Source organism: Oreochromis niloticus, linkage group LG6 (assembly GCF_001858045.2).
Source record: "Oreochromis niloticus isolate F11D_XX linkage group LG6, O_niloticus_UMD_NMBU, whole genome shotgun sequence".
NCBI classification, from domain to species: domain Eukaryota; kingdom Metazoa; phylum Chordata; class Actinopteri; order Cichliformes; family Cichlidae; genus Oreochromis; species Oreochromis niloticus.
This window is the reverse complement of record NC_031971.2, coordinates 6255723-6283647: the sequence shown is the minus strand read 5'-3', so window position 1 is coordinate 6283647 and position 27925 is coordinate 6255723. Positions and strand designations below refer to the sequence as shown.

At 39.2% G+C, this 27925-nt stretch overlaps 1 protein-coding gene across 1 annotated transcript; it reads right to left on the bottom strand.

Moving 5' to 3' along the window:
* Window positions 1–327: 327 nt before the first annotated feature.
* On the bottom strand, window positions 328–27237 carry LOC100707118 (hsp70-Hsp90 organizing protein 2). Its single transcript, XM_005458672.4, has 16 exons — window positions 27022–27237; window positions 12260–12342; window positions 12076–12156; window positions 10989–11048; window positions 9743–9916; window positions 7296–7424; window positions 7061–7106; window positions 3304–3394; window positions 3050–3191; window positions 2789–2893; window positions 2148–2235; window positions 1959–1992; window positions 1624–1698; window positions 1414–1516; window positions 1127–1266; window positions 328–978 (listed from the first exon to the last, which is right to left on the bottom strand). The coding sequence occupies exons 1-16, from the start codon at window positions 27065–27067 to the stop codon at window positions 843–845; spliced, it is 1533 nt and encodes a 510-aa protein (XP_005458729.1). The 5' UTR covers window positions 27068–27237; the 3' UTR covers window positions 328–842.
* Window positions 27238–27925: the final 688 nt, after the last annotated feature.

The window sequence follows — 27925 nt, the reverse complement described above, 5'->3', positions numbered from 1 at the left end:
CTAACATATAGAGCACTAATTCAGGAGGATGTGGTCTCGGACAACACAAACAAACAAAAAGCCCACTTCTGTTTAGATTGTGGTTGGTAGACTCCTCAACAATAAATCAAATAGCTCACAATGGGATTGCTTTCTTCTGCCTCACATTACTGAAAAATAAGATTTTAATACGCATGAATGAGAGCGTCTGTATCTCTGTCTTCTGTTTTAATAACACAGAGCCGATATGAGAAGATCAAACCATCACTCCCAAACCCGAGAATTTCTCTGAAGAACAAATGCAAACAGCTGGAAACTAAAACAACAAGCAGTAAAGGGAAATAAAAGGTCTCATATATCAGTTTTTATTGTTTTATGCAAATATTTATACATTTTATATGCAAAATCTAATTTTACTGATATGAAAATAACTTAATTTTAAAATCTGCCCCAGTGTCGGACTAAAGTGTTTCCAACATGGTTCAACCAAACATCTGGACCATAAATCTCTGTGACATACGTCTGTGCACAAACCAGGAGCTCCTGTGGCTGTTTCTGAAATCCAAGTGAAGCCTCGAGAAATACATTTCCACTGAGGACCGTCTCTGCGAAAAGATTTTCTTTAAAATGGATTTATTCTTCCCCGGGTCAGGGTCTGCATAACGTCCTTCATTATTTCAGAGTCACATCTTCTGACTTTGGTTATCACATGTGATCCATGTCTCAGGTTTCTTCACAAACATTCAGTTGTCAGTGTTCCCAAGTGGACCGTCTTCTCCTCTTCCTCACCGATCGCTGCTTTTCTTGTTCCCTTGTCCTTCTTTGATGTGCCTTATGGGCAGGAGCTGGAAAGACAAGGAACATCATGGTTGCCAAGGCTTCTTGTCTCGACCTTGCTGGTCTGGTAGGTGTTTGAAGCGGCACTTGTTGCCATAGAAACAGCCTGTGGTCCGCCAGTAAAAGCACTCATCTCCATTTAAAGGTGCCCGCCATCGGGACCTGTGTGGACAGAAGCAGAGGAGATCCGATAAGAGATCAATAAGAAAAGTAACATCTCTCAGCTACTACTGAAAATTGTTCTACAGTAATTTTGTTTGTGTCACACTGTAAGGGACCCCTCTGGAAACATTAATGAGTCACTTTGTACCCAGAGGCAGCTGAACTTGGCTGAGTTCCTGCAGTGTTGGAGCCCAAGTTGCTGTTGCTTCTTTGCATGGAGGGCACAGTCCTGTGGATCCAGCGATCTGGGTACCTCATCACCAGCTTGTTGCCCCCGAGCTCCACCCCCTGGACAGGAGAGCACAGTGCAGTTAAACTTTTTTAAGACTAATTTTCATGACGATATTCAGTTTTTTGACACTCAGAAGTGTCAATCAGCATAACGAGACACAGACAGTCCCAATGATGAAGACGGTTTCTAGGCCCGTCACACACCTGCAGCTTGTCCAGGGCTTTGGCAGCCATGTTGGCGTTCTTGAAGTTGACAAAGGCACAGAAGCGTTCATGAAGAACTCTGATACTTTCAATCTCACCGAAGCTGAACACACACATAAACAGTTAATACTATTAATAAACTATCACTGCTGGAAACTCTTTAAAGCTTTAATGTCTTCAAAGACACACAGACACACACACAGTCTTTACTTTTTGAAGAGATCACAAAGGTCCTTCTCTGTAACTTCCTGTGTAATGTTCCCAACCCACAGAGAGCGACAGTTTCTGAAAGACAGGAGGAAAAAAAGAGAGAAAGAAACGAGTGTGGAGACCACAAAGAAGGGAAAGTGTGGTTATTGTTCAGTGTTAACAGATGACAAAGATGCAGAACTATTTTCTCACTTGTATCTACATGTGTCTTTCTATGAAGGAAATAAAAGAAACTTGTTGTGTTTCATTCCATTCAAATCACAAAAAAAGATTTCCCTGAAAGGTGCTCTGTGTTTCTGAATCTGCTGTGATCGATCGGTGAGGTAATAACCTACCCACTCTGGTCCTGCTGAGAAAAGAGCTTCAGAGCTACGAGAGAGACAAATTAAATACTTTGTCACAAAACGATATAAACAAACAAACTCCTTAAATTTGCTTAAATTTTGGTTTTATTACAAAATACTGTCATTATGCAACAGTGCTGCCTCATGGTGGACAAAGGTGGCATTGCAGGCGGTTCTTACGTCTGGCTTCAAATGAGTTGACGACTGCCTGAACAGTGGTGAACTTCTGCAGAAGCTCTTTGCTCTGCGCCTCATCGAAACCCATCTCCTGCCAAAACAAAATTAAAAATTATTTATGTCAGACAATAGAAACATTTTACTGTCATCACTTGGAAAGCAACATCGGCTGGAGTTTGATTTAATAAACACAGAATTGACTTGTTATTGCTCATTTTCAGCAAAAAAGAAATCTTACAAAATATTGGCTTATAACAATAATAAGCTTTTATCTACTTTCTAAGGCATCTAAGTTCAATTTCTAATCTCACATTCAAGGAAATTGAAATGTAAACTACAACAGATACACATCTAAAACAGAGTGAATAAATGAAGGAAACTGGTTGAGTTTAAGGACACTGTGCAGCTGAGTTGAGCTGTTTCTCTCAGTCGTGTCCCATCATCCTGTTGGACACCAGCAGTATACAGCTCGCTTTGGTTTGTCAGCATTTCTAAGCGCCAACAGTAACTGGTGTTCCCAAGAATTTAGGATGTTTTATACTTTTTAAAGTAGGTGAAATGTTTTTGTAATTTGAAGTTTTTAAAATATCTTCCAGACAGCTGTTATACCCCAGAACCCTGAAGTCACTCGTGACGTTCCTCACCATGAGCTGAAGGACGCGACAGTTAAAGAGTTTTTTGGATGCTTCCTTACAATTCTGATCCAACTCCAGCACCTTCTCCAGGGCCTTCTCTGCTTCACTGTACCGCTGTCATTTACACAGACACACGACAGCAGTTAGTGAAAGGAGTGGAGGAAATAAAATGATAGAGTGTTGTAGCGTCTTATATGCGGAGACATTTAAAAATAAAGACACGATTGCTTGGCATTGAAATGTATTATTTGTTATATAGAACTCACTGACCTTTAACCCCACCAGAGCACAGCCCTTGCGAAAGTATCCCTTCGGCCAGTCGGGAGCGAACCGGATGGACCTTCGAGCATCACTCAGAGCTGCTGAGAACTGCTCCAGAAACCAGTGACAGTAAGACCGATTTCCATATAACCTGAGACACAAGAAGAAACACGCAGACACAGGCAGCAGGAGACTTTCATCAACCAAAGTAGATGAAAAAGGCTGAAGTCTGAGCTGGAGTCTGGGTTCACAGGTCAGCTCACCTGTGATCTTTGGGGTCGCAGAAGATAGCTTCTGTAAACATGTCCACCGCCTCGGTGTACTGGGCTTGCTCGAACATCTTAATGCCCTGCACTGGAGAAGGTCACACACACTTTTATGCTTAGAGTAGGGGTGACACGTTCATTTTTCTTTTCTTAATTCTTACGCACTATCTGGCCACTTTATTAGGTATGTTTTTGGCTAGGCCAAATCATCCAATGTAGCAATGTCTGTTTTCAGTTCTCTATGCTACTGCAACCGTCTGACTTTCATAAACAGCAACTCGCTTTGCTACTGGCAAACAATTCAGCAGCAACAATTTATGATATTTATTATTGTGCTATCTACTGTACAATATGAAGCGCCTTGAGGCGACTTTTGTTGTGATTTGTATGGGCAGAAATCTGTGCCATCAGAAACTGAATTTGAATAAGTTAAATTTGAATTTGAATTACTCGGATTGAATCTGAATTGTAACTTGAATGAAAGCTTTTGAAAACTGAATTTGAATTAGTCTAATTTGAAATTGAATTTATGGTTTGAAACTGCATTTTATCCTTTAAAAATTCAGCTCTCGAATAATTTCACATTCACTTCTCACCATTCAGTTTCAGTTCTACAATTCAATTTCAGTTCCAAAATTCAGTTTTTTGGGACTTACATCCGGTTCCGGTTCAAGCGCAGATTAATAGAACTACAGACTGATAGCGTTACTGACGGAATCTACAGCGTCTTGAGCTGAATTAAGACTTCAGAAGTCATTCGTCATGTCGAATGACCAGCGGATAAACTCTCAGGTTGGTAATAAATGTATTACATGTATAAGAACAAGCGTCATGTTAACAATTGATAGCCGTACAGTAACCTTTATGCTTATTGTAGCTGCTAGCTAAAAACGCTAATTTAGCCTAGTTTGCCCTGGATTCAGCTTTGACAGACAAATATGATCGACTGTTTCTAGTAGAATTCCAAAGTTGTCATCTTGTACCCTCTCAGAGCCCTGTATGCTGGCAGAGACCCCTACAGTAAGGAAACATGCAAAACGCTGTCCAAACCTTTGTATTTGAGCTTTATTTATGTCTTACACAGCATCCCAACTCTTTAGCGAACTTAATAACTTTAGCTAAAGTGAATAGTTAGTCTTATTCATTAGTGCAGCGTTACTGGATCACCTCTGTTTGAAGTGATATAATATGATATACAACTATCACTGTGTTTAACTATCATAATAATTCTTAGGGTACTGAGTGCATGCTTAATTAGATTTTTTTTTTTAAAACATACTGCTCCATTGCTATGTTTGACAGGCTGAAGTTGTCGGGTCACCTCCTAAATCGACCATCTTTTACAGGTGTTTTGTGCCAGAAATGGAGTGTCCACTGAAGACTGAAGATACTGAATCTCTACGCCGTGCCATTGATCCCTCCTGTGCCTTCATCTAGACAAGAGACATTAACTTAACCACTCTCACATGCTCTGTACCTACATCACCTTCCCTGACAGTCGTAGCTTGGCTCATCTGAGGGTGAAATTATAAGAATGTGTTATTTTGCAAAGTGCTCTCTAGGGTTCCTAAATAAAATATGGCATTGAGGTCATTTCTTTTGAATTAATCCCTTCTTCTGAAATATAAGAACCTCTCCTGGTTTAAATGGCACTTTCTGTTCTTTACTTCCTGTTCCACTCCCAACCCCAAATAGATGCTGACAAGCTGACACAGTAACATGGAAGAGGGAAAGAAGCTGGAAAGGACTACTACAAATAAACCCAATGCCTAACAATGAAAAATGTAAAATAAGAACAATAATAATAATAATAAAGATAAAAGATGAAGTAACAAGTTTTTTGTTTTTTTGTTTATTCCAAATGATCATCCAGATGTCTGTGACATGTGATGACAAACACCATAATGGAAGGCCTTAGTCATCACATGCTTAAACTCATCATATATTTTTGCATATGCTGAACAGGCAGTCAGACATGCTGTAACTGTGGGGTAGAAAACTGCATGAACACCATACGGCAGGGGTCTCAAACTCCAGTCCTCGAGGGCGCATGGAAAAGTTGCATGACACCGGCCTTCGAGGACTGGAGTTTGAGACCCCTGTCATATTCCATATGACAGGTGTGGTTGAACTTCATGAAGACTCTGAAGTTTCTCTTCTCTTCTGGCAGGACAGGAATGTCGCCTTGTCCTGTGAACCACCGTAAGGATGTACTTAGAGTAGAACTGGACTGTCACCGGCCTCAGGCTCTTCACCTTTTCAAAGACAAAGCAGTCATTTAGATAAAATATTAGATATTGTTTACCTGTAAATGCACAAAGAGAATTTAGAAATGTAATTATTGTCAAGAGTGAACAAGCACTGATAGTGTAATTTACATCTGTGGCCAAACGTTTAGAGAATGAGAAGTGTTGTTTATTTACAAAGTTCGCTGTTTCAGTGATAGTTGTATATCATATTATATCACTTCAAACAGAGGTGATCCAGTAACGCTGCACTAATGAATAAGACTAACTATTCACTTTAGCTAAAGTTATTAAGTTCGCTAAAGAGTTGGGATGCTGTGTAAGACATAAATAAAGCTCAAATACAAAGGTTTGGACAGCGTTTTGCATGTTTCCTTACTGTAGGGGTCTCTGCAAGCATACAGGGCTCTGACAGGGTACAAGATGACAACTTTGGAATTCTACTAGAAACAGTCGATCATATTTGTCTGTCAAAGCTGAATCCAGGGCAAACTAGGCTAAATTAGCGTTTTTAGCTAGCAGCTACAATAAGCATAAAGGTTGTACGGCTATCAATTGTTAACATGACGCTTGTTCTTATACATGTAATACATTTATTACCAACCTGAGAGTTTATCCGCTGGTCATTCGACATGACGAATGACTTCTGAAGTCTTAATTCAGCTCAAGACGCTGTAGATTCCGTCAGTAACGCTATCAGTCTGTAGTTCTATTAATCTGCGCTTGAACCGGAACCGGATGTAAGTCCCAAAAAACTGAATTTTGGAACTGAAATTGAATTGTAGAACTGAAACTGAATGGTGAGAAGTGAATGTGAAATTATTCGAGAGCTGAATTTTTAAAGGATAAAATGCAGTTTCAAACCATAAATTCAATTTCAAATTAGACTAATTCAAATTCAGTTTTCAAAAGCTTTCATTCAAGTTACAATTCAGATTCAATCCGAGTAATTCAAATTCAAATTTAACTTATTCAAATTCAGTTTCTGATGGCACAGATTTCTGCCCATAGATTTGGCGCTATATAAATAAAACTGAATTGAATTGAATTGAATTGAATTTGCATTTTCCTTTTTGTTTATCATTATTATTATTATCATTAATATTATTATTATTACAACTGTTGCCATTATTACAGACTCAGTAATAAACAAAGTAGACTGATCACTTTTGTTGACAATATTTTAAAAAACTGAAAACGTAGCTGCTTCCTAAACATAGAATTTACAAGACATGCATAATTAAAAGGCCAGTGAGTATATATAAGCACATATTATTCATGAGTTACATAATCAAATACTGATCAACGCTCCTGAAATAAACACCATCTTTTAGAGAGAAGAAATATTTTTTCCTTTTTGTGGGAATGACTAAATATTTTGCAAATTTGGTCCAAAATTTGGAATTTGACTGGGCTTAAATCTAAAAATGGACTGATGGTATCTTGTGCACTGAAATTATTGCAAGGCTGCAGGATAGAGCTAAAGAAGAACACACGAGCAGACTCACATGTCAGGGACTCCCCCATCCTCCTCATTTCTTCTGTGTTCTCCTCCTGAAATCACCACAGAAAGTTCTCTCACTGCAGTCACTTCACTGGTTTCTAACTCAAAACACATTTAGCCAGTCGTACATGAAAGAGGATGGATCATATAAGCTCATCTCTGGGCTATATCAGTGGACCGTGTGTGTTTGTGTGTGTGTGTGTGTGTGTGTGTGTGTGTGAGAGACAGAGAGAGAGTACCTGGCTGCTCCTGGCCTCATTTTCCTTGTTCTCTCTGGAGATTTGCTTTGCTCTGTTCATCAGGCCTTTCAGTTTAATGGTGTTGGCAGCGTTGGCCACAAATGCACTGCTGATATCCCACTCTGGCTCCTGGATCACAGGAAGTAACACAAAACCTTCAGTATTATAGAGTGACAAAAACTGAAGATGTCAATCTGCTCTGACCTGCTCCAAGCTAAAAATACATAAATCAGACTGGCTGATCTTTATGATCCGTGCGACTGAACCAGAACTGGAGGCGCCAAATCCAAAATATGGCGCAGTAGCTTTGGTATTTTTTAGAGGTTTTACTGTGTTTGTGCACAGATCTCTTAGTTCTCACAGCAGCTGCCTAAGTCACAGTTTATCCATAAATCAGAGCTTACCTATTCATAGAAATGCAAATGCTTTCTAAGACTCTGAGTTGTGTGTTTGTGTGTGTTCAAATAGTTCTGAAACACACAGAAGAAGTCAGTGCAGGTTTAATTTTATGATAATAGGAATACAGGTCTTGTGTACAAGTCTTTCACAGTCTAAGACCCGTATTGCTTAAAAATATTAAGGGAATGATTTTTAATCAGAGTACAACATCAAGTCAGCTAAACTTGTGGGGTGTTGATCTGGTCAGTTAAGTAGCAGAAGAGTCAGTTTCAGCTGCTTTGATGTTCATGAAAATAACAACAGCTGCACTAGAGGGACAACAATGAGAAAACCCCCGAAACAGGAATAGTGTGGGACACCACGGACACTGAGATTTTCTCCTCCCTCATCTTTTCTGACCTTTTTCATTAATTGTGCATTTGGTTAGAGTCAGTGTCATTACTGGTAGCATGAGGTGATACTTGGATCCTACAGAGGTTGCACAGATAATGAAGGTCTGCTGTCTCCCAGCACAGTCTCAAGAACATGGAGGAGATTCCAGGAGACAGGCAGTTACTCTAGGAAAGCTGGACAGGGCCGTAGAAGGTCCTTAACCCATCAGCAGGACCGCTATCTGCTCCTTTGTGCGAGGAGGGACAGAATGCAGAGCTACAAAATGACCTCCAGCAGGCCACTGGTGTGAATGTCCCTGACCAAATATTTAGAAACAAACTTCATGAGGGTGGCTTTAGGGCCCAACATCCCCACGCCTTGGCCCTATGCTCAGTGCACAGTTGCACCATGGGGCCAATTAGCATTTATCATAGAATACCACAATTGGCATCTCCACCACTGGTGCCCTGTGCTTTTCACAGATAGGAACAGGTTGCTGCCTGTAGCATTGTTCAGCAGTGGTTGTCTAAAATGGCACATCTATGGAAGGACACCCAGACCTCTACAGGCTAGGCAACAGCATCCTGACTCCCATTATGGATTGGGATAAAATTCTTGGATCCAGTGTCAACACCCTACACTGGTTCTGTGGGTCCTGGGTTCCTCCTGGTATGGCAAGAGCATGCAGGCAGTTCCTGGAGGATGAAGGAAATGTGATACCACTGACTCACCCTCAAACTCGCCTGACTGAAATCTAATAGAATACCTCTGGGACATCATGTTTTGTTCCATCTGATGGCTCCAGGTTGCACCTCAGATTGTCCACGAGGTCAGTAATACCCTGGACCTCATAGAGGGAGAGTTCCCCCAGGACACCATCCATCGACTCACTTAAATCAAACTACTAAATACCATTTTGAGTTGCAGCAATGCAATTTCAGCAAAATCTTTGACTTTTGGGTGTCTTTGAATTCAGCCCTGTGTAGGTTGATCATTTTTTATTTCCATCAGGTTATGAGGCATCCTTTAAGTCCTAACACAACACCAAGTCCATGTTAGTATAGATATTCAACATGACCTTTTTTCCCATTGAGATCTGCTGTGTTTTCAAAGTGCTGCTTTAAGTTTTTTGAACAGTGTATGTGCATGACGGTGCACTTTTCTTTGAGAAAAGTGCACCGTCATATCAAGTGCAAGTCATACCAAGCATGTTTGGAGCAGGTTATTACAGCTCAGGTTATTCAAACCTGTTCAAAACTGCACTTTTGACCAGGTTGTGCAGCACTTTAAATCACCCAATGATCCCACAAAGTCACTGCACTGAGAAACCTTAAAATCGGGGACCTAAATACAGTGTGCCTGTTTAGCAGTGCACACAGCCTACATACAAAAGTTCAAAGAGAGATTTTTCATTCTGGACCAAACCAAGAAAACCTTTCAGACTTATTGGAAGTAGAAACTAGAAAGGAAAAGGACTTTTCATCTATTATGTCTTCCTTCAGGAACTTTTAAAGATTGCAAATCTAGCTTCCCAGTAAGTGAGCAGAGTAGAAATTAGTGTTTTCTATGATAAGCCTTATGTGTTGTACTTGAAGAACACCTTGCAGTTTTATTATTTATTTCCCACCGAATGCACGGGATAAAACACTAAGTACGGCTACCTTGCTTCAACCCACCTCATCTGACATCCTGTGGGACAGTTGGCGGTTTATCTTGCTCTCCGTTGCCACGAGGGCAGTCACTGATTCAGGGTTGCATCTGGCTCTGGGATGAACGGCAGTCCATCGCTCTTCTTCTTTCATCTCCTCTTCGCTGTCAGTATCTGACACTTCTCCAGCTGCTTCCTCTTCCTGTTACAAAATAAAAGCATCACTGTGGAATAACTATAAAATCATTATAAAAAGTGACTGGATACACTTCAGTGTGGGAGTAGAACAACTCGAAACCTTGAGCTTTTGATGACCTGGATTTGTAAGAAGGATTTGTGTTGACTCAGTATTAGGCTTTCTCTCTCTTTTGTGTTGTATTTCACAGAACGTGAGCATTTTATGCACAGTGTTAGATTAAAGCAGTGAGTGAACCAAATAAAGAAGAAAACAAAGTGGTGATGTGATTGTTTTCTCTTATGCAGGGCACCACTGCGGTTGGCATAATCTGGCTAGTGGTACAAAGAAAGGCATTCAGCATGTTTTTGAAAATTATATATTTTAGGCTACATTATAACATAAGAGCAAAATGTTGTTATAATGTAGCCTTTAAAAATAAATGTTGAGCAATTACAATCTAAATCACAGACTGTACATAAAAATACAGACTTATGACTTTTGTACTTATTATAAAAAATAAGTAAGATGCAGATACCTGTGAGAACTGATACCTGCCTTTAAATGTACAATAAAACACAGCCTAGCTGACCTGATGCAAAGGACACTGAATGGGGCTGTAGTAGAGTAAATGGTTTTGTGTGCAACCTACAGACAAAGGTAAGAGCTGTGATTTCTACACAACAGATTTCTATTGTCTGTAATTTTGTATATAGTTTAAGAACATATATAATACTGTATGATAGTAAGTGTTGTCATTAAACCACCATTGTAAAAAGATGACAGTTCCACCTGTGATAACATATATTTGCTGCCTGCGGTAGAACAACACAAAGACACCAAGCAGAAAAAAGAAGTATTACATGAATCAGATACTGCATGACGTGGAGTGAAGGTGGACTGCAAAGTGGCTTACAGAAGCACAGCAAGTGTGGGCAGGATAAGGCAACTCAGACAGTGTCCCAGCGAAACGTGTGAAAGGGTATGAGCTGAGGCATCAGGTGATGTGGTCTGGTACTTGGGTCAGGTAAAATGATTGCAGTGAAAAGAAAAAAAAGAGAGAAAGAAAGAAAGACAAATGTGAATATTAGCACCATACCTGCTCTGAAGCATCCTCCATCCTCTCCTTTCGCTCTAGTTTTCTCCGTTCTTTCTGCCTCTGAAATTGAGAGCAAGGACATGATGGCTATGGGATGATACATGATGACATGAAACATGAGGAAACACAGGTGGAGAAGCACATGTGTATTGGAGTGCATCATAAAATGAGGAGAGAGGTTGGTTAATGCATTTAAACAATGTGTGGGGACAGGTGGAGCAGCAGGGAATGTGAGTAGTGCTAAGATGTATGATAATGTAGCAGATGCAGTCATTTCAGTTAGAAAACAGCTTTTAACACAGTCAACATACTATATAAGCTGTAGGTATCATAATAGTACTGTGTAGACCTGAGCCACCACTCTTTTCTTTACACTTTGCTTCCAAGCAGCCAGACACTCATGTTGTTTTTTAAAGTGGTTTTAGGCACTAGTTCTCCAGGCTTTCTGAAGGTTCGCTGCTTTTCCACTTATCCACTCCTTGAATCTGATCATTTTAACTTAACTTTCACATCATCAATAAGCATAGAAGAGGACAGGAAAGAAGTACAACAATGAGTGTCTACAGCCAACCTGTAAAACACAGCAGAGGCTCTGTCATTGTTTGGAAGTCAAAATTGCTGGAATTATGAAAAAAAAAAGAAAAGTACACGAAGATTTTGATCCACAGTGCAGTACCATCTGGAAGGCATCTGATTACCAACAGCTTCATATTTCAGCATGAAAATGATCCTAAAAACAATCCCATTGCAGTAAAAGCATACCTGGACACACAATGAAACACTATCAGTCATGGATTGGCCTCCCCAGATCCCAGACCTCAACTTTATTGAAGCAGTGTGGGATCATTTTAATGGAGAATGGCAGTCAATATCCAATGAGCAGCTTTAAATGCCCTTCAAGAAGCCTGGAGAGCTATTCTGGAAGACTACTTTTACGAGAAAGTGTACAAACTCAGTTTTTGGCTTTGGCTTGTACATTAATACCATTCATGTTTACACGTTTCGATAAATTGCTGTACCTACTTCACATTTTCCTAGCGGTGGTTCAAGACTTTGTACAGTGATGTTGTGACTTTTTCTTACTTACTTTCCTTTTGGCCCTCCTTCTTTCAGCTCTCCTTCTGGTTCTCTCCTCATCATCCAAATCCTCTTCATTGTTCATCATGGTCTGCTCCACAAACAGGAGTAAACACACACACATTCATTCCATGACTGGCTTTAAACACCAGCTGACCAAATGATGACGCATAGTTTATAATCACTCCGTGTACCTGTGATGACTTCTGATCTTTCCTCCTGTGTGATGGGTCATGGGGTCCATTCTGAGCCTCCATCTCCTCCTCTCCAGAACCGTCTAGACACAAACAAACAGGAATATTTTCATTGCACTGAGCTGTTTTCCTGCAAAGTGACAGGACAAAAAAGGCATGACGTGAAAACACAAACAGCCACTTTGCTATCAGTTTAACTGACAGGCATTTGACTATGTTTTCTGTTTGTCTATAGAGTACGAGAGCGCCTGCTCAATTCAGATCTCTGACTGGCCAATTTCCCTTGCAAAACCATGCAGGTGATCGTGTGGCAGCTTCTTACTGGAGGAAAGGAAAGGAGGAAACACATAAATGTGTCACTTTATCTGGTCTCATGTTTCCCCTTCTGTTTCAGCCTTCTGGGCAGCTACAATAAACACAACTGCTACTAACTTATTTAAATACAGGCCACTGTAAAACTATTCTTAAAGCGTGACAGAAAAAGCACAACACAGGATCACGGAAAGGTCAAAACTAAGATGTCAGTTTGCTGTTTAGGTCAAACAGACGCTATGTAAAACTCAAAGTACAACAAATATATCAGTGCCAAGTTAGATATTTGTTTAAACTGAAAAACATGCAAATAAATCTGCTTATTTCTGCTAATAACATCAGTGTGGTGCATGCGCATCATTGAAGAGGACGATCATTTTCCTTCATGCAGTGCTTCCAGCCTACATGCAACTGAAGCTACTTTGTTATTTGTGTAAAAGGCACAGATGCAGGTGATTCTACACTCTATTTGTGGCATCAATCTTTCCATTGATTCTTTTCCTTTTCCCCCCTCGAGATGTTTGTCTCATGATTAAAACCAAAATATAATCACAAGTAACTCTACGCTCTACACGATTTAATTGAAATTTCAATGTGGTTAAAAAATATTGAAATTAGAAATGCAACTTGAAAAAATGCAACTAGAAATGCAAAATGTAAACAAAGCAGTTTTATGTAAGGAGTTGGGGAACTCCAGGCCTCAAGAGCCGGTGTCCTGCAGGTTTCAGATCTCACCGTGGGTCAGCACACCTGAATCAAATGATCAGTTCATTACCAGACCTCTGGAGAACTTCATGACATGTCGAGGAGGAAATTTAGCCATTTACATGAGCTGTGTTGGATCAAGGACACATCTAAAATCTGCAGGACACCGGCCCACCCCTGAGTTAGATGGTAATAAAGCCATCGCCATTGATAGGCTCAGATAATTTAACAACTTAGGCTCTGGTCACGCAGGTCTAGAGACTGATTGGTGACCACCTTACAACCACCACTCACTACGGAGAAATGTGTATTCTCCAACCAGCCATTGATTTGTTGGCAGTTTAAACACTTTAGATGGTAAGTGACCACCTGGTGACCGCTAGGGAAAATGTGTATTACCAGACCACTAGTGAATGGTTGCTGTAAGATGAAGTTCCAAAGTGGTATACAGATCTGCAACAAAAATCTCCTTCAGATTGCTTTGTGACAGTTTGCCATAGTCCCCTGTAGTTTGCACTGGAGATACCAGCTTGTCAACCAGAAACTATCCCAAAGTGCTTTACAGCCTTACTTATTTACAATCCAGGTCTCCGAGAACAGAATTACAACTAAAAATAGTAAATAACTAACAATGGTAAATAACTAACAGTGGTAAATAACTAACAGTGGTAAATAACTAACAGTGGTAAATAACTAACAGTGGTAAAAACAATGAGAAAACCCAGAACTTACAGAAAACAGCCAACATGACAAGAATAATGACTAAATTCCAACAATGCTAAAAACAATGGTAAAAAAAAAATTAAAAAGCAAACAGCAACTTGACCAGACCACGAGGGACCTCAGACTGGACAGTTAATAATGTCTGATTTAAAATTGTCAGTTGTTGAACAGGTTCGTATGTTGGATGGGAAGATTATTCCAGAGCCTAAGGCCAATAATAGCCGAGGCCTGATCGCTTTGAGTCTTTAGGTGAGAAGAGGGAACTGCGAGAACTTGTTGGGATGATGAGTGCCTCAGTGACCTGGAGGCAAAATAGGGAGTTAAAAGATGTGTAATGTATTAAGGAGTTAATACAGGGAGGTGTTTAAAAGCACATAAAAAAAATGTAAAATCTTTAAAACTCCACAGGTAGCCAGTTCAGCTGAGCTAAAACAGGAGTGAAATTACAATCGAGCAGCTTCAAACGACAGAGATTGGAATTAGACGATCCTAAATACAGTAGTGCAGCCAAAAAAGTGTGGATAACTGCTTCAGATCCTTTACTGCAGCAGCGCTTTACCCCATCATTGTGTTTCTGTTTTTCTTTTTAATGTTATTGTGTGAAAGTGCACAGAACAAAAGAACATTTTAAGTGTGACTACTTCTCTACCTTTCTGTCTTCCCTTTTGTTTTTTCATGACTGTTACAGACCTAGTAGGTCCTAGCGTGGTTTTGCCTATGTTGGCATGTATTACTTTCCCTCCCCTGACTAATGTTTATAATATGGCACCACAGTTGTGTCTGTTTGCATAAGCATTTTCCTACACAGAGGGGTTTTCAACCTACGCAAACCTTTTCCCATGCAGTCTTCAGCACGTAGCTCAACTGTGTGTATGCTGAATGCTGACTAGTTGACAATGCTGACAGCAGAGTGCAGCGGGAATGGGAGAAATGTGAAAGAAACTCAATGATTAAAAATGAAATGCAGTATGAAAAGCACAGACAGTGGCTGCAGTGGGCAGTTTTCACTGTTGTTAACACCCCGTTTCACTTCAACTCTTTATAGGTTATAACTTTGCTCTTTTCCACACCTGGAATGGACCAGCAGCAGCACATGTAAGAGTAGCCCACAGGCTGGAGGGCTACTGTTACTGTTATCTGGCAACAGCCACTTTTTGTAGGTAGACGGGCTGTCCATAACTCCTTATGGGTTACCAATGGAGAAGCACATAGAGTCCATTGGGTATTGCCAGCTGCAGCTGAGTCTACTTAGCAATTATACCAGGAGCACTTAAAGGCCAGGAAGAGAACTCCAATGCCAGATAGCTTTTCTCCAGTGTGTGCTGTGCATTTGTAGGCTCTTAGTTTCTTAGAGCGTCCCTCCTTTTTCAACTTTCAACAGGTGAGTGGAGGCTGTGGTGAGGGGAAACATTTGTGGCCCACACTAGATCACCATGCCTGAAAAATGCCTGACATATCTGAGACCCTCTGGACAGAAATAGTGCTGAAACAGCTAGAAGCATTGTAGAAACATTTCACTCTTGCGCTTGTTTAATTTTTAGCTGAACATTACCCAGTGAGTTAAACTTTCAAACAAGACACATTTACCAATCAATCAATTATCAAAAACTCAGACGGGATGCCAGAACTGGAGCAGTCAAAAAATGTCACACCCAACCGTTTCACAGATCAGTGACCTCACGCTTAAACTAGAAACAGGGAGGGCCACAGCAGCCTGTGCATTTCAAGTGACTATATTTGTTTTTTATAGAATATTTGACATGCCACTGTGATTTAAAGGTTACAAGGGAACCTCCCTGGGTGATTGTGAAAACCTTTTCACACTTGTTAATGACTATATTTGCAAGACAGTGAATCATGTAGTAGTTAGCGGTTACTAAAACTGCCTGAGATTTTTATACTTCCTGAAAAATCTAAATGTTGAGTACTCATAGTTTCCTTAATAGGTTGCCAGTTTGAATAAACCATGCAATATGCAAACTTTGTGTGGTAAACATATTTAAACATTCATCAGACTTTTCTATTTAGACCAGAAGTTATCAAACTGGGTGAGATGCCAATTAAGGGTCATTTTTATTGGTGTGAGTTTATTTTTCAACCATTCAAGATTTGGTCTGCTGTGTTATGAACAACAGAAGAGATCGAATGAAACGGATTTAAAACAGATTCTCCTCCTGCTGACCACATACATAATGTAAAAGGGGAATTTTTCCGGTGTGTTTTGTGTTGGTCATCATCTTGCAAGTGCAAACAAACTAATCGTGACTTGCAGAGAAAGAACAAGCATAAAATCATTAAGAATCCTTTTGTGAGTCGGTAATGAGCCCAGTTTTCTGTTGCTGAGCTTCCATGCAAGCAGCGCTCTGAACAATTTGTTCTCCTGCCCTCGGAGCAAAAAAGGAGTCAGGAGTTCAGTCGGAGAGCACCCTGGACAATAAGTCAATTTCGTAAAATATCTTGTGTTATCAGCCTGCTGCGCAAAAACAACAAACTATCTGAGCTCTCGAGGTGGGAAATTTTTACGCCTTGAGGCTAAGGCTGAGGATACATTTGCCAGCCAACACACCCCTGGCATGTAGCCACATCTTTACCTCAGCTATGTCTTCCTGATATGAAGCAAACCTTCCCAGTTATCTTTGTGGAAAACCAAGACCATGTTGCAGGAGGAAACCAGAATTATCTTATACTACCTGTCCATTTGCATTACTTGAAAAGAAATTGAGTGGGAAGTCTTTGGTGCTAAACACACACTGGTACAGATTGACACACACACAACAAAGTCTCCTGCACTCCCAAATGTGAAGGCAAACAGGGGGAAGGAAAGAGTATACTTTATGGTGTCAGGCGAACATTTTTACCCCTCAAAAACAACATTGCTGCAACTGGTGCTAAGCAGAGAAGACTGTGCTGGAATAGACTTTCTCATCAGAAACAGTAAGACACTGAATCGTTTTACCTTTGAGAAACGGCACCACCTGACTCAGTGGCACCAAAGACAGGCAAAGGTTTTAAAAGAACAGGAAAGAGGGAAGATGTCTGCACGGGTGTAACAGGCTTGTTTTGAATTATCATCCACATTTAGCCAATGTCAAATTACAGGTTTGAAACAACATCACCACAACATAAATACCACTTACACAAACACAGCCTATAGAGAGCTATTTTACAGTATGCATTGTGGGGGGTTTTTTGGTAGGGCTGCCCTCCTTACATGCTTTAAATTCATGTGTTAGTAGTGGAAGATCAGCTGGCATGAACAGACTTCAATACATTTGCAAGGTTGCGTTTTATAAGTCATCACATCAGGTGGTATCTGCGGTGTTTCATTTCATACTGTCTTTATCAGATTTACTAATAAAGAACACAATAATCCAAAGATATTCATTAATATCATCGTGTTTCAGGGGAGCTTATTGGAGCTTTTGAATGCCACCGGTTTAATGTAGCCAGCATAGTTTCCTTTTATATTCATTCTAAAAATATTTGACTACACAACTGAAATGTGAATTACCATTTTATGATGAAACTGAAATTGCAGGGCATCATTACAGAATTTTGAAACTGAGCTCACTGCTATAGCTGGATATTTGGATGAGGCATTTATACACAGTAGTCTAAAGTGCTTAAACTGTGTACATGCAAAAGCAGACACATTTCTTTTTCAGATTTTTTGATTTTGCTTATGTATTCGATTCATCTTCTGGAGAATTATACTCAAAGTAAATAACTTGTATGTAAAGCACAATTAATTCAAAACGGTGGCACCGTCTTCCCTTTTTTGAGCTGAACTTGAGTTAAAAATCATATGCAGACACTAGCATACTGCTCTGATAGAGATTCTCTTGTAAGTGAATGAAATGCCCCAGTAATAAGACGTAATATGACGAGTGCTGCAGAACAAAGCACAATGTGCAAGTCCCCATTTTTATGTCTGACAATATAATGAGAAAACATGTTATCCTGGAGGATAAGCTAGTTACGCAAGCTACTAAGTAAGCTAGGTAGTCACAGGTTACAGCATGTGCATCCTAATCATTTACTAGCTTTTTTTTGCACTGTTTGTGATTAAGAGGCTCAATGAAGTCCTTCATTTATCTGGCACATTTAACTCCACCCACTTGCCATATTTGGTTTAAAACTGAAAAAAATAAATGAAATAAAACGCACAACGAATGTATCACCAGTGCTCAGTCAGCTGGAAGATTTGAACTTATCACCCAGTTCTACCTCAGGCAGCACATATAGGACAACTACCAGTTTAATACCAGATAATCCACTGTTGTCTGGAAGTAACATTAAAACAAGTTCATTCAACTTCATGGCAAAAGAAACATGGGATTGAAATACAGCCAGGGCTATGACAATGTGGACTATTAGACCTTTTTTGTATGCATAATCAACATATACTCAGAGGTTCAAAAGTAAAAAGACAATTGAATAATAGGAGGTTTCATGGCTAACTGAGGTCTATTCTTTTATCATTTTATATCAAACTAAATTGACTTACTAAAAGATTTAGATTTTTTTTCAAGGGTTCCAGAGATATAACTAAAATTTTGGAAATGGCCAAAGCACTGTGGATATATGGATGATGGCAGAATTATTTCCGTGGTTTAAAAAAGGTCCTTCAAAATATCTATTAAAGTCAACACTCTCACACTCTTGATGAAGCAGGCATATTGTTGTCAGGGTCTACGATCAACAGATTCCTTTATGAATCCAAACAGAGTGGGTTTCACTCAAAACCATGAAGACCAGATTAGACTTTGGCAGAAAACACCTGGAAGAGCCTGCACAGTTCTGGAAAAAAAATTCTTCGGACAGATGAAACCAACGTGAACTTGAACCAGAATGATGAGAAGAGAAAAGCATGGCAAGAAGGAGAATCACGATCACAATCTGAAGCGTACCACACTATCTGTCAAACATGTGGGCAAAAATATTCTGGCATGGGCATGAATGGCTGCCAGTGGAACCACACTAGTGTTTGTTGATAATGTGACTACCAACAGAAAACTCAATTAATGCAACAGAAAACAAAAGTCCTAAAAATCCACCCTTCCATTCTCTCCTGCTTATCTTTATCAGGGTTGCAGGGGGGCTGGCGCCCGTCCCAGCTACCATAGGGCGAGAGGCAGAGTACCCCTTGGACAGGTCGCCAGCACATAAGAGACAGACAACCATCCGCACTCACATTCACACCTATGGGCATTTTAGAACCATTTACATCTCTGTTTTACTTTAATGTACAGTACACCTTAGCCACCAACATAATTCAGAAGACAAATCAGACATGTTTGTCTGAGTAAATGTTAATGTTACTGCTGCACGTGATGAAATTTCTATAGGCTGACTACAAGATTCCTCTGTGATGAACAAGCATGTCAGGATGATTCAGCGAGTTATGTCTGCTCTCTATTCAGCCTAGATTTGTAATATTTACTCACAGATTAAGCACCATGGGAGCTTTCAGATCAGGTATGATAGGCAATATTAAGCTATGTGCTACATGCATGAGCTTGTGTGCAATCTCCAAAATGTTAACAAGAGTGTGTACTGCTTTAGTAAGTCCTCCAGAACTGAAACAGGGCAGCAGGTTGAGTCTATGCAGTAAAGAACAGCAAGAATATGATTGGTGTAAAGCTTTTTCTGCAGTTTATTAACGAGTGAAAAACATAAACATTTTACTGCAATTCAAAGAAATCTCTGTAAATCCACTAATTCCTTCAAGTGATGTCATCTAATAATTGTTTTAATGATGTTTAAAGTAGGACATGGTGTTACATTCACATGAAAACAGAAAAAATGTTATCTTTGTCCTTTCAAAGATAAATGTATTCTCAAATCAGTTATTATTCAAATGGTGGCAGTCAGTACAAACAAAGACTGGCCCCAAAGTGACGTTACACAACAACACAGTCATGCACCATTGGCAATCTGAGGTTATCTTTCAAACATACATGCTGTTCTCCCAAATCAATTTACTATTTGGTGCTGACTGCAACAGAAACCTCAACACCTTCTCTAACTGTTTCATGGTTAAAAAAAAGTTTCCAGGAAAGTGAAGGAATTCCATCCCCTAGACTGCTGGAAGGGTTTTAATGTGATAAATAAACCCTGACCTTGCTCTAAAAACAAGCAGTACAGCACAGAGAGGCTTCTGACTCAGACATACAGATAGACCAAACAGAGAAAAAGTAGCCTTTGCCCACATTCCACTGAAGTGGTAAGCTACCAAGGTCCTCGCATTTAATCCAATTATATTTTTGTTCATTTTTTCCCATAAATGACAGCGTTAAACTTCGTCTGCACGTCTTCCAAGGCTGTATTTACCAGTAAAGTATGCTAGCAAAGCATAAAAACAGAGCTTAATGTTTTATTAATAATCAACTGCAAACTATTTTGGTGGATAATAAGAAATATCAGACACATTTCAAGAGAGAGAGGCATAACTAACCTAACTGCACCGGTGAAATAAGGTCATTTGCTTGGTTTATGTTTTTACTCACACACATATGTGATATGACATAAATATCATTCCATACATGACACTTTAAATCTACGGAGGAACCCCACAATAGCAAAGATGGTGGTAAAAGTCTAAAGAGTTGTCCACACAGCAAGTGATTCTCTTCTTGCTTGTTGCTTGGTAGTTATTGGACACTAGTAGACCAATCCAGCCTCCAGTTGCCTAGGCAACCTTCTAATGCATTAAACCCAGAGCCATTGAATGGAAGAGTCGTGCCTGTCGCTACCCGATCCGGCCATCACCATGTGTGATGCTGAACTATTGTGAGACTCCATCATCCTCGCAATAGTTCAGAATGTTAGCAACATATGCTAGCCGCACCATAGCATTATACCAGTATGGAAGTTTGAGATGTATTTTAAAAGGTAAGAAGTTAAAAAAACAACTAAAAAACTACTCAAGGGCTCTGGTTTAAGCCTATTCCCTCATATCTCAAACAGCAGCATTCTTTGCTCTCATTGTTAGTTTCAATCACTCACCTCAAAGTTGGGAGAAGTTTAACCCCAGTTAACCTGCCCACTTCACAATGCCAACAGTTATGTCACTTGCTGTGACTAAAAGTCACTGAATGTCACTGACTTTCTATGGCTTCTGATTGCCAACCTGCTGTGTGGACACTCTCTAGCTTCCAGAGGAACTTTTTTTTTACTTTATTCTTTTATTGTTTTAGGGAAAAAATCAGCAATCATCTTATTCAGTTTCTAACAGATAGTGATTTTATATCCCAGCGACCACTAAAATTAAACTTTACTTAGATTATGTTTGTGAATACCTGCCTACATTCATCAATACATCATCTTGAATTTTGACACAAATTGTTTCACGCTTGGAAGCTCTGATACACATAAGTCCATAACCTTTGGACGATGGCACTTCTTTTTTTTAATTTTTTTTATTTTGCCTCTATAAAGTACCAAAGCTAATTTTACAGAAGCAGTAACACTGTAGACTTCCAGCTTCCAGTTACAGCCACTTTTATAAGCAGTCCTTCATTTTCAGAGGCTCAAAAGAAAGTCAACAATTAACTGATTGTTTCATAGTCAGGCGAGGCCTGTTTGATAAAATATGTGGCATTGATTCCTCACAACATTTACAGAGCAGAGGAACTTGCTTCCATTTTCCAAATTTGAACTGTAATCAACTTAAAAAGAAAATAATTTTACATGTTTACATTTAGGAACAAGTTTCTTATCCAGCCTCCGTATTATAGCTGTGACATTAAATTTAAAACGGGTGGTTCCCCCTATTTTATCAGCTAAATCTTTTGGCTTATTAGTGCCAAGGCTAATCACACACAGACGCACCCAGTTTTGTAAACAAATACAAGGCTGAAAGACGCATGCAGGACATGCTATCGCTCTGACTCATGCGCTCGGTGTTGAAACACAATGACATAAAGTTTTCTGTGATGAGATCACACAAGTTCACAATTGTATATACTTCTGATGAACTTTGAAATGGTGTTTTTATGTGTTCCTTAATTGCAGTAAGTAGATCACTATAATTCCTGATAGGACAAAAAATGAATTCATGGTCTTCTTAATCATATTTGTATTGGGGGGGGGTTATATATTCCTGTCTTATTTCTATGCCCTGTTTGGTTTTCAAAAACATGGTGCTGTGCATTATGTCCACAGCCAAGTCTTATCTGTCCCAATGACATTGTTCTAGAGGTTTTGTGTTTTGTTCCCCTCCAAACAAGCCTTTCTTTATCAGTCATGTTCTAATTGTACTGTCATGCTAACTGAGGTCTGTAGCGTCTGAGATGTAGCTCTAGGATTTCTCTGAGGATTGCATAGTCTGATCTTGGGGTGAATTTGCTGGGACGTCCATTCCAGTCACGACCAGTCACTGTCTGTGACTAGGGGTTTTTATGTGTTACTTAATTCCAGTAAGTAGTTCATTATGATTACTGGTAGGACAGTAATCATAATGAACCCATCACTGTCTGTGACTGTTTGTTTTTCTATTCCATTCCTGTCCTATTTAAAAATGTGTTTGTAAAACGATTATCATGATTGAAACCACAAGGCCAAATGCGCTTGACAAGGAATAAAGCTGGTCTTTATAATACAAAAGCTCCTGAAGCTTTAACGTCTTCTATTCTCCGTGTATTTTGGAATTGGGGGAGGTTGTGCTTGAAAGCTTTACTCTGTTTTATGCCAAAATCTGTGACTCTTAACTTGAAATGTAACATCTTTTAGTTCCTGAAAATTTACCAAGCGGTTAAAAAAAAACCCATTAAGACGTTTAAGAGAATTACGAGAATGAGCTGCTCAGTCACCTCAATAACATTTCTTTTTTTAATGTTTAAATGCTCGTTTGTTAAGCAGCCTTTTAGTAAAAGCAGCTCTTTAACTGGAACTGGCAAGTGAAATCCAATTCATACTTGGAACTGTTTGAATAAGAGTAGTAAGAATACGCTGATTTCAAATTTTGTTTAAAGTACCGAAATGTACAAGTCTTTTTCAGGACATGTGAAGGAATATAAGCACTGAAAAGTCAGGGGAATGACGTTCCCAAGCAAGACAGTCCAAGGACACGAGGAATGATAAACATGGCAGGAAATATGCACTGATATGAAATAAACCTAATTTATGTCTAGAGGTTATAGATGGCAGGAAGAGGACCGTGTTAATGGTGTAGGCATTTGTTTAACCAGAAAATTAAATATCTTCAGCTGTCAAAGTCATGATGCAGACAGCAAAGGTCAGAACTTGAAAGATAATTTTTATTGCTCTTAAAGATGATACAATGTGATGAAGGATGTTGGGTCTAGTAATGCTTCAGATTTCTGTTGACTTTTTATTATTTTGTTGAAGGAATGTGATGACTTTAAATTGTATCATCAGTTTTAAAAGTATATGAGCTGAGTGCATGTTATATTACACAAGGATAGTTTACCATGGATCTTGCAGGTTACCTGTAGATTATCCCACTTGTACGAACAACTGATCACCATGACTACTGGTGTTCTAAGAAGTGGGTCTGTCGAGTCTTTCTATCATTATCATTCAATACTGGTGTATCCACCATAAGGGGCGTCCATGTGGGTGCTCGTCACACGTGGTGTGTCGCTAACGCATACGCTACCCCATCATATGTCAATCAACAGTATCCCAAACGCTCAGTGAAACTGAAACAAGCTGAACTCAATACCTGCACATTTTGCTTTGTCACGGGTTATTTTGCCCATCGTCACTTGAAGTCAATGAAAGTCATTAATGTTCCACAGGGTGTGGTTTCCACATCACAGCAGTCTGCATCCTATGTGGACGATTAGGAAGGGCTGCACAATTACAGCCAACACAGTTCAATATCGAGATCATAATAATTCGTCACAACTTTTCATTGACTGCAGTGACAACATGTTTTTATTTCAATATCATGAAAACAGAACAGTGCTTTTACATCTGTACAATCTTTATGTAGAAACACTACATTTCCAAAACTGTTCACCCACACATTATATTCCAAGTGCAAAACTAACCCGGAGACTATCCACCACATAGTAGCAAGAACTAAGATGGAGGCTGAAGCGGCATACACTCAGAAGCACATCCAAGTCACTGTCAAACTCCTGATTTATGGTAAGGTTGGGGTCATCACTGACGAAGTCTTCTCCTCATGGGATTAAAAGAGAAATTTGTTTTAAAAAAAACAAAGGGCATCCATTTGGATAGACACTGAATAGCACGGAAATTGAGCAAAATTAGAACACTGTGGCACTAAGTGGGAAGGCTCACGGCTAAATTTAGCAGGTTAACTATGCAAACAGAGCCTGGAATGTCAACTAGCAACCAAGTACATTGACATAGCTAAAGGCCATGTCATGCGTAAAGAATTTCCGTTTTGATTTAGTTTCAAGTTTCATTTTCATTCATAATCACTACTTTCAGGGGGATAAACAATACTATGGTTACACTGTTTGAAAACATGTTATTGTTCTCAGTATGTACTTCCTTATACATATACACCAACAAATAGATGTAGATGTTAATACCTGTCAAAACAGCCTTATCATGTTGCTCTGTAATGATTAGTCAGGGGTTTTTCTCAACATGTACCTTTGGTGGTTAGGGTTAGGGAAAAATTTAACTGAAAAAATTGAAAAATAAAAGTAAAAAGGTCAGATGCATTTCTTGTAGTGCTCTGTGGTACACTGCAGTGGAATGAGTGGTTTGCTGAACCTGCTTCTGCGTCTGTCCGGCATGAGATGAGGCATGTGTGACGGAGATTCAAGCTCCAAACCCATACATAACCTCACTGACTTATAAATCACTTTCTTTAGTCTTTTGGTATTTGATGCCCCTGTGCATCCCACCATAGAGCACAGCACTGACCCCCAGACACATAAAAGTCCAGTTTATTGTCAACACCGTGCTATCTGTACATCTGTATTGTATCAGTGATTCGGTTCTCCTGATGTTCACAAACCAGTTTTCCTGTTGTTTCTAGTAATTTGATTTTTAAAAATGTATATGGTGCTGAAGTAATTGAATCCCTAATTTTAAAAACTGTTTAAAAGTCTTCTCATTAAAAGTCTTTTGATGGTGGTTTTCCCAGTGAGGAAAGACCAAAACTTCTTTACGGAAGGCACCAAATTTGTTTGTATGCAAACAAAATTAAAGTACATTTTACTGCTTTCAGTAAAATTCAACTTTTATTTTCCGTGTCTCCTGCTGCTGGCTTGAATGTCCCATATTTGGAGTGTAGACACTTTTATTAAGTCTTCATTGCATGGATGACGTTATTACCAGTCAAAGGCTGACCATAAACTTAAAGGTTACAGTGGTGGTCAGACCAGTTCCTGTACATTCTTGTGGGGCTGGCGTGCAGCTCATTTGTCAGTCAAATATTTTTGGTTGGGCTTATAATGCTTTTCCAGCTGAGTCTAAACATAGTAAACGCCCAAACAGGGCACCTAAGATCTAATTCATTTGCAAACAGAAATGGAAATCATCATAACAGAAGTCCAAAATTACAATTTTGAAACAATAACGGTCTTAAATATGAACTGTGGGGCACCCGTCAGTATAAATGCAGGGTAGGAGGCACAGACTTTATAAATGACTTTTAAAATAATGTTCAGCTCTAAAAATAGCAAGTTGCTGTAGTGAACTATTTACCTTAAAGTGTTCACTCTTTAACTTTAGTTAAACAGTTGATTAAAAGTGAGCCCATAGCCTTTAGCACTAAAGGGTCTTGGGTCAATCTCATTTGTATTCTTTGTTACACACTACATAGCAGATCTATATGAGTGGGATAGACTACAAAAAACTCAAATTATTATTACTCAGTAGTAATAATAACTTGGATGCTCACATATGTGCTCTGTTCACAACAGACGCTGTTCACTAACCTAATTTCCATGTATCATAAAGTAGTGATGCACCAACCCTGTTGGTCATTTGATACCTTAACTCAGGATATCTGCCAATAAAACCATGTTCCAGAGCAAGCTTTCTTTATCCTTTATTTATAATGTTTAAAAAAAGGCAAAATGCCACAAAATCAATCTCCAAACCCTCACAGCACTTTAGTAATCTGAATGATTCCTATAAAAGCCATGGATTACTGTTGGCTGCTACTGGCCTATTAGTCACACATAGCTAACAATAATCAACTGGCAATAACAATGATATGTGCGTGTGCGTGTGTGGGTGTGTGTGTGTAAAAATATTACTAGTATTATAAATCAGTAATGTCATACCTGATACTCAATGGGACATTAATAGGATTGTGCAAATACATATAGCGCATGAATGCAGCATGAAGCTGAACTCGGATTAAAGTAAAGTGAAACAGGTGGCAGCTCTGGCAATAACCTTCTTCAAATACAATAAAGGTGTAGATGGCCAGTTACTATTACTGTGCTTGGTTTGTGATTGTCTCCAAGGTATGTGTATCATACATAAATACTGATAACAAAAGAGCCCTCATTTCTCCCCAGAAATGTTACTTTGGGGAGCTCTGGGTTCTCACTCAAGTGAGAACTCACTGTAAAATCAGGTCACTTACACAAAAACGAAGAACAATTACAATCACAGGCAGGAGTGACTGAAACGCCCACTCTCCACCTGAACTCCAACTTCTATTAACCTAAAAACACAGTTTGGTCTTATAACTCTCAAAAAGGCCACACTTCATTCATATGTAAAAGTAACAATGTAGCAACTATAAAAACTCGGAAAATGCCACCAACATCATTATATGTTGGTAGGTGAAGGATAACAGTACAGCTACTGAATCTCTGAATAGTCTGTTTGACTTTTTAAGTTTTATACATTTGTCTGACATATTTTTCTAACACATATACAGACTATTATCCGAAAGTTCTAAGTTGTGAGTGCTACTGAAGCCTGGAAAATAGGGGCTCTGAGATACAGTCTTCAATAAAAGCAGAAACTCCACAGAGAAACCAACCAGTGTCACCACTTTATATCACCGAAGAGCCGAAAGTTGGTAACGGCTGACTGGCAGTATTACTCACCGCCTCCTAAGCCCAGCAGCCGGCAGATATCTCTGGTGAACTTCATCAGCTTTTACCGTCCACACATTAAATCCCAGCTGTCCTTCTGTACACAATCACACACTTCCACCCTTCATATAGCGCCGACAGCTCGCCGGTGACAGTACCGGCACCGGCTCATATGAAACATTCCCCGCTGATCCGCCTCCGATTGTACAGTCATTATCAAGTTAACTGGATTACGGCAAAACACTCTTCCGGTTATTGCTTTCAACAATAAAACAGGAAAAACATCTTCCTTACCACACCCATCAAAATAAAACCGCGGGAGCGTTAACATCAGTCTTTTCATAATTTTCCTAAAGGCTTGACATCAAACTGCGAGATTTACACGTTGAAAAGAATAGAAAACAATATAATAATTAAAGATCAATAAATTGTACAACTACAATTTTTTTCTTGTGGGTTTTATTTAATATTTTGTCAATAATTTTGTTTTACTTGCATTTTTTTTAGATTCATTTATTTCATTCTGTTAACTGTTCCAGGATTTTACTAAAATTCCCTATGACGGTTTAATTCTGAATGAACTATACTTCTTTTAAATTTTACATGTATTAATTCCAACTGAAGATTAACTCTATTAAAAATGTTAAATCCTGTAGAAAAGACATCAACAGGGAGCATATACGAATGACATAGTGATTCACATCAAATGCCTCTCAACACATTTTCTACTGTATCATAAGCACCAAATTTTGCTTCCAGGACAGCACATTTAAATAGGCATTCATTTGGTTTTCTTTGTTCTTTTTAAATGTAGTTTAAGACGTTTGAAGCGCAGTAAAAACAATGTATTTGGGGGTTAACTTGAGCAGATGTGAAATGTAAAAGTGAGGTCAGAGATCAAATGTGACATGATATT

Bases quoted from the DNA above. Each gene is read 5' to 3' on its own strand.
- LOC100707118 (XM_005458672.4), bottom strand. From the start codon at position 27,067: ATGAAGTTCACCAGAGATATCTGCCGGCTGCTGGGCTTAGGAGGCG. The intron at 9,917-10,988 runs GTATGGTGCTAA...ATTTTGTAACAG, and splicing joins TGGAGGATGCTTCAGAGCAG to GAAGAGGAAGCAGCTGGAGA. The intron at 7,107-7,295 runs GTACTCTCTCTC...TGGTGATTTCAG, and splicing joins ATGAGGCCAGGAGCAGCCAG to GAGGAGAACACAGAAGAAAT.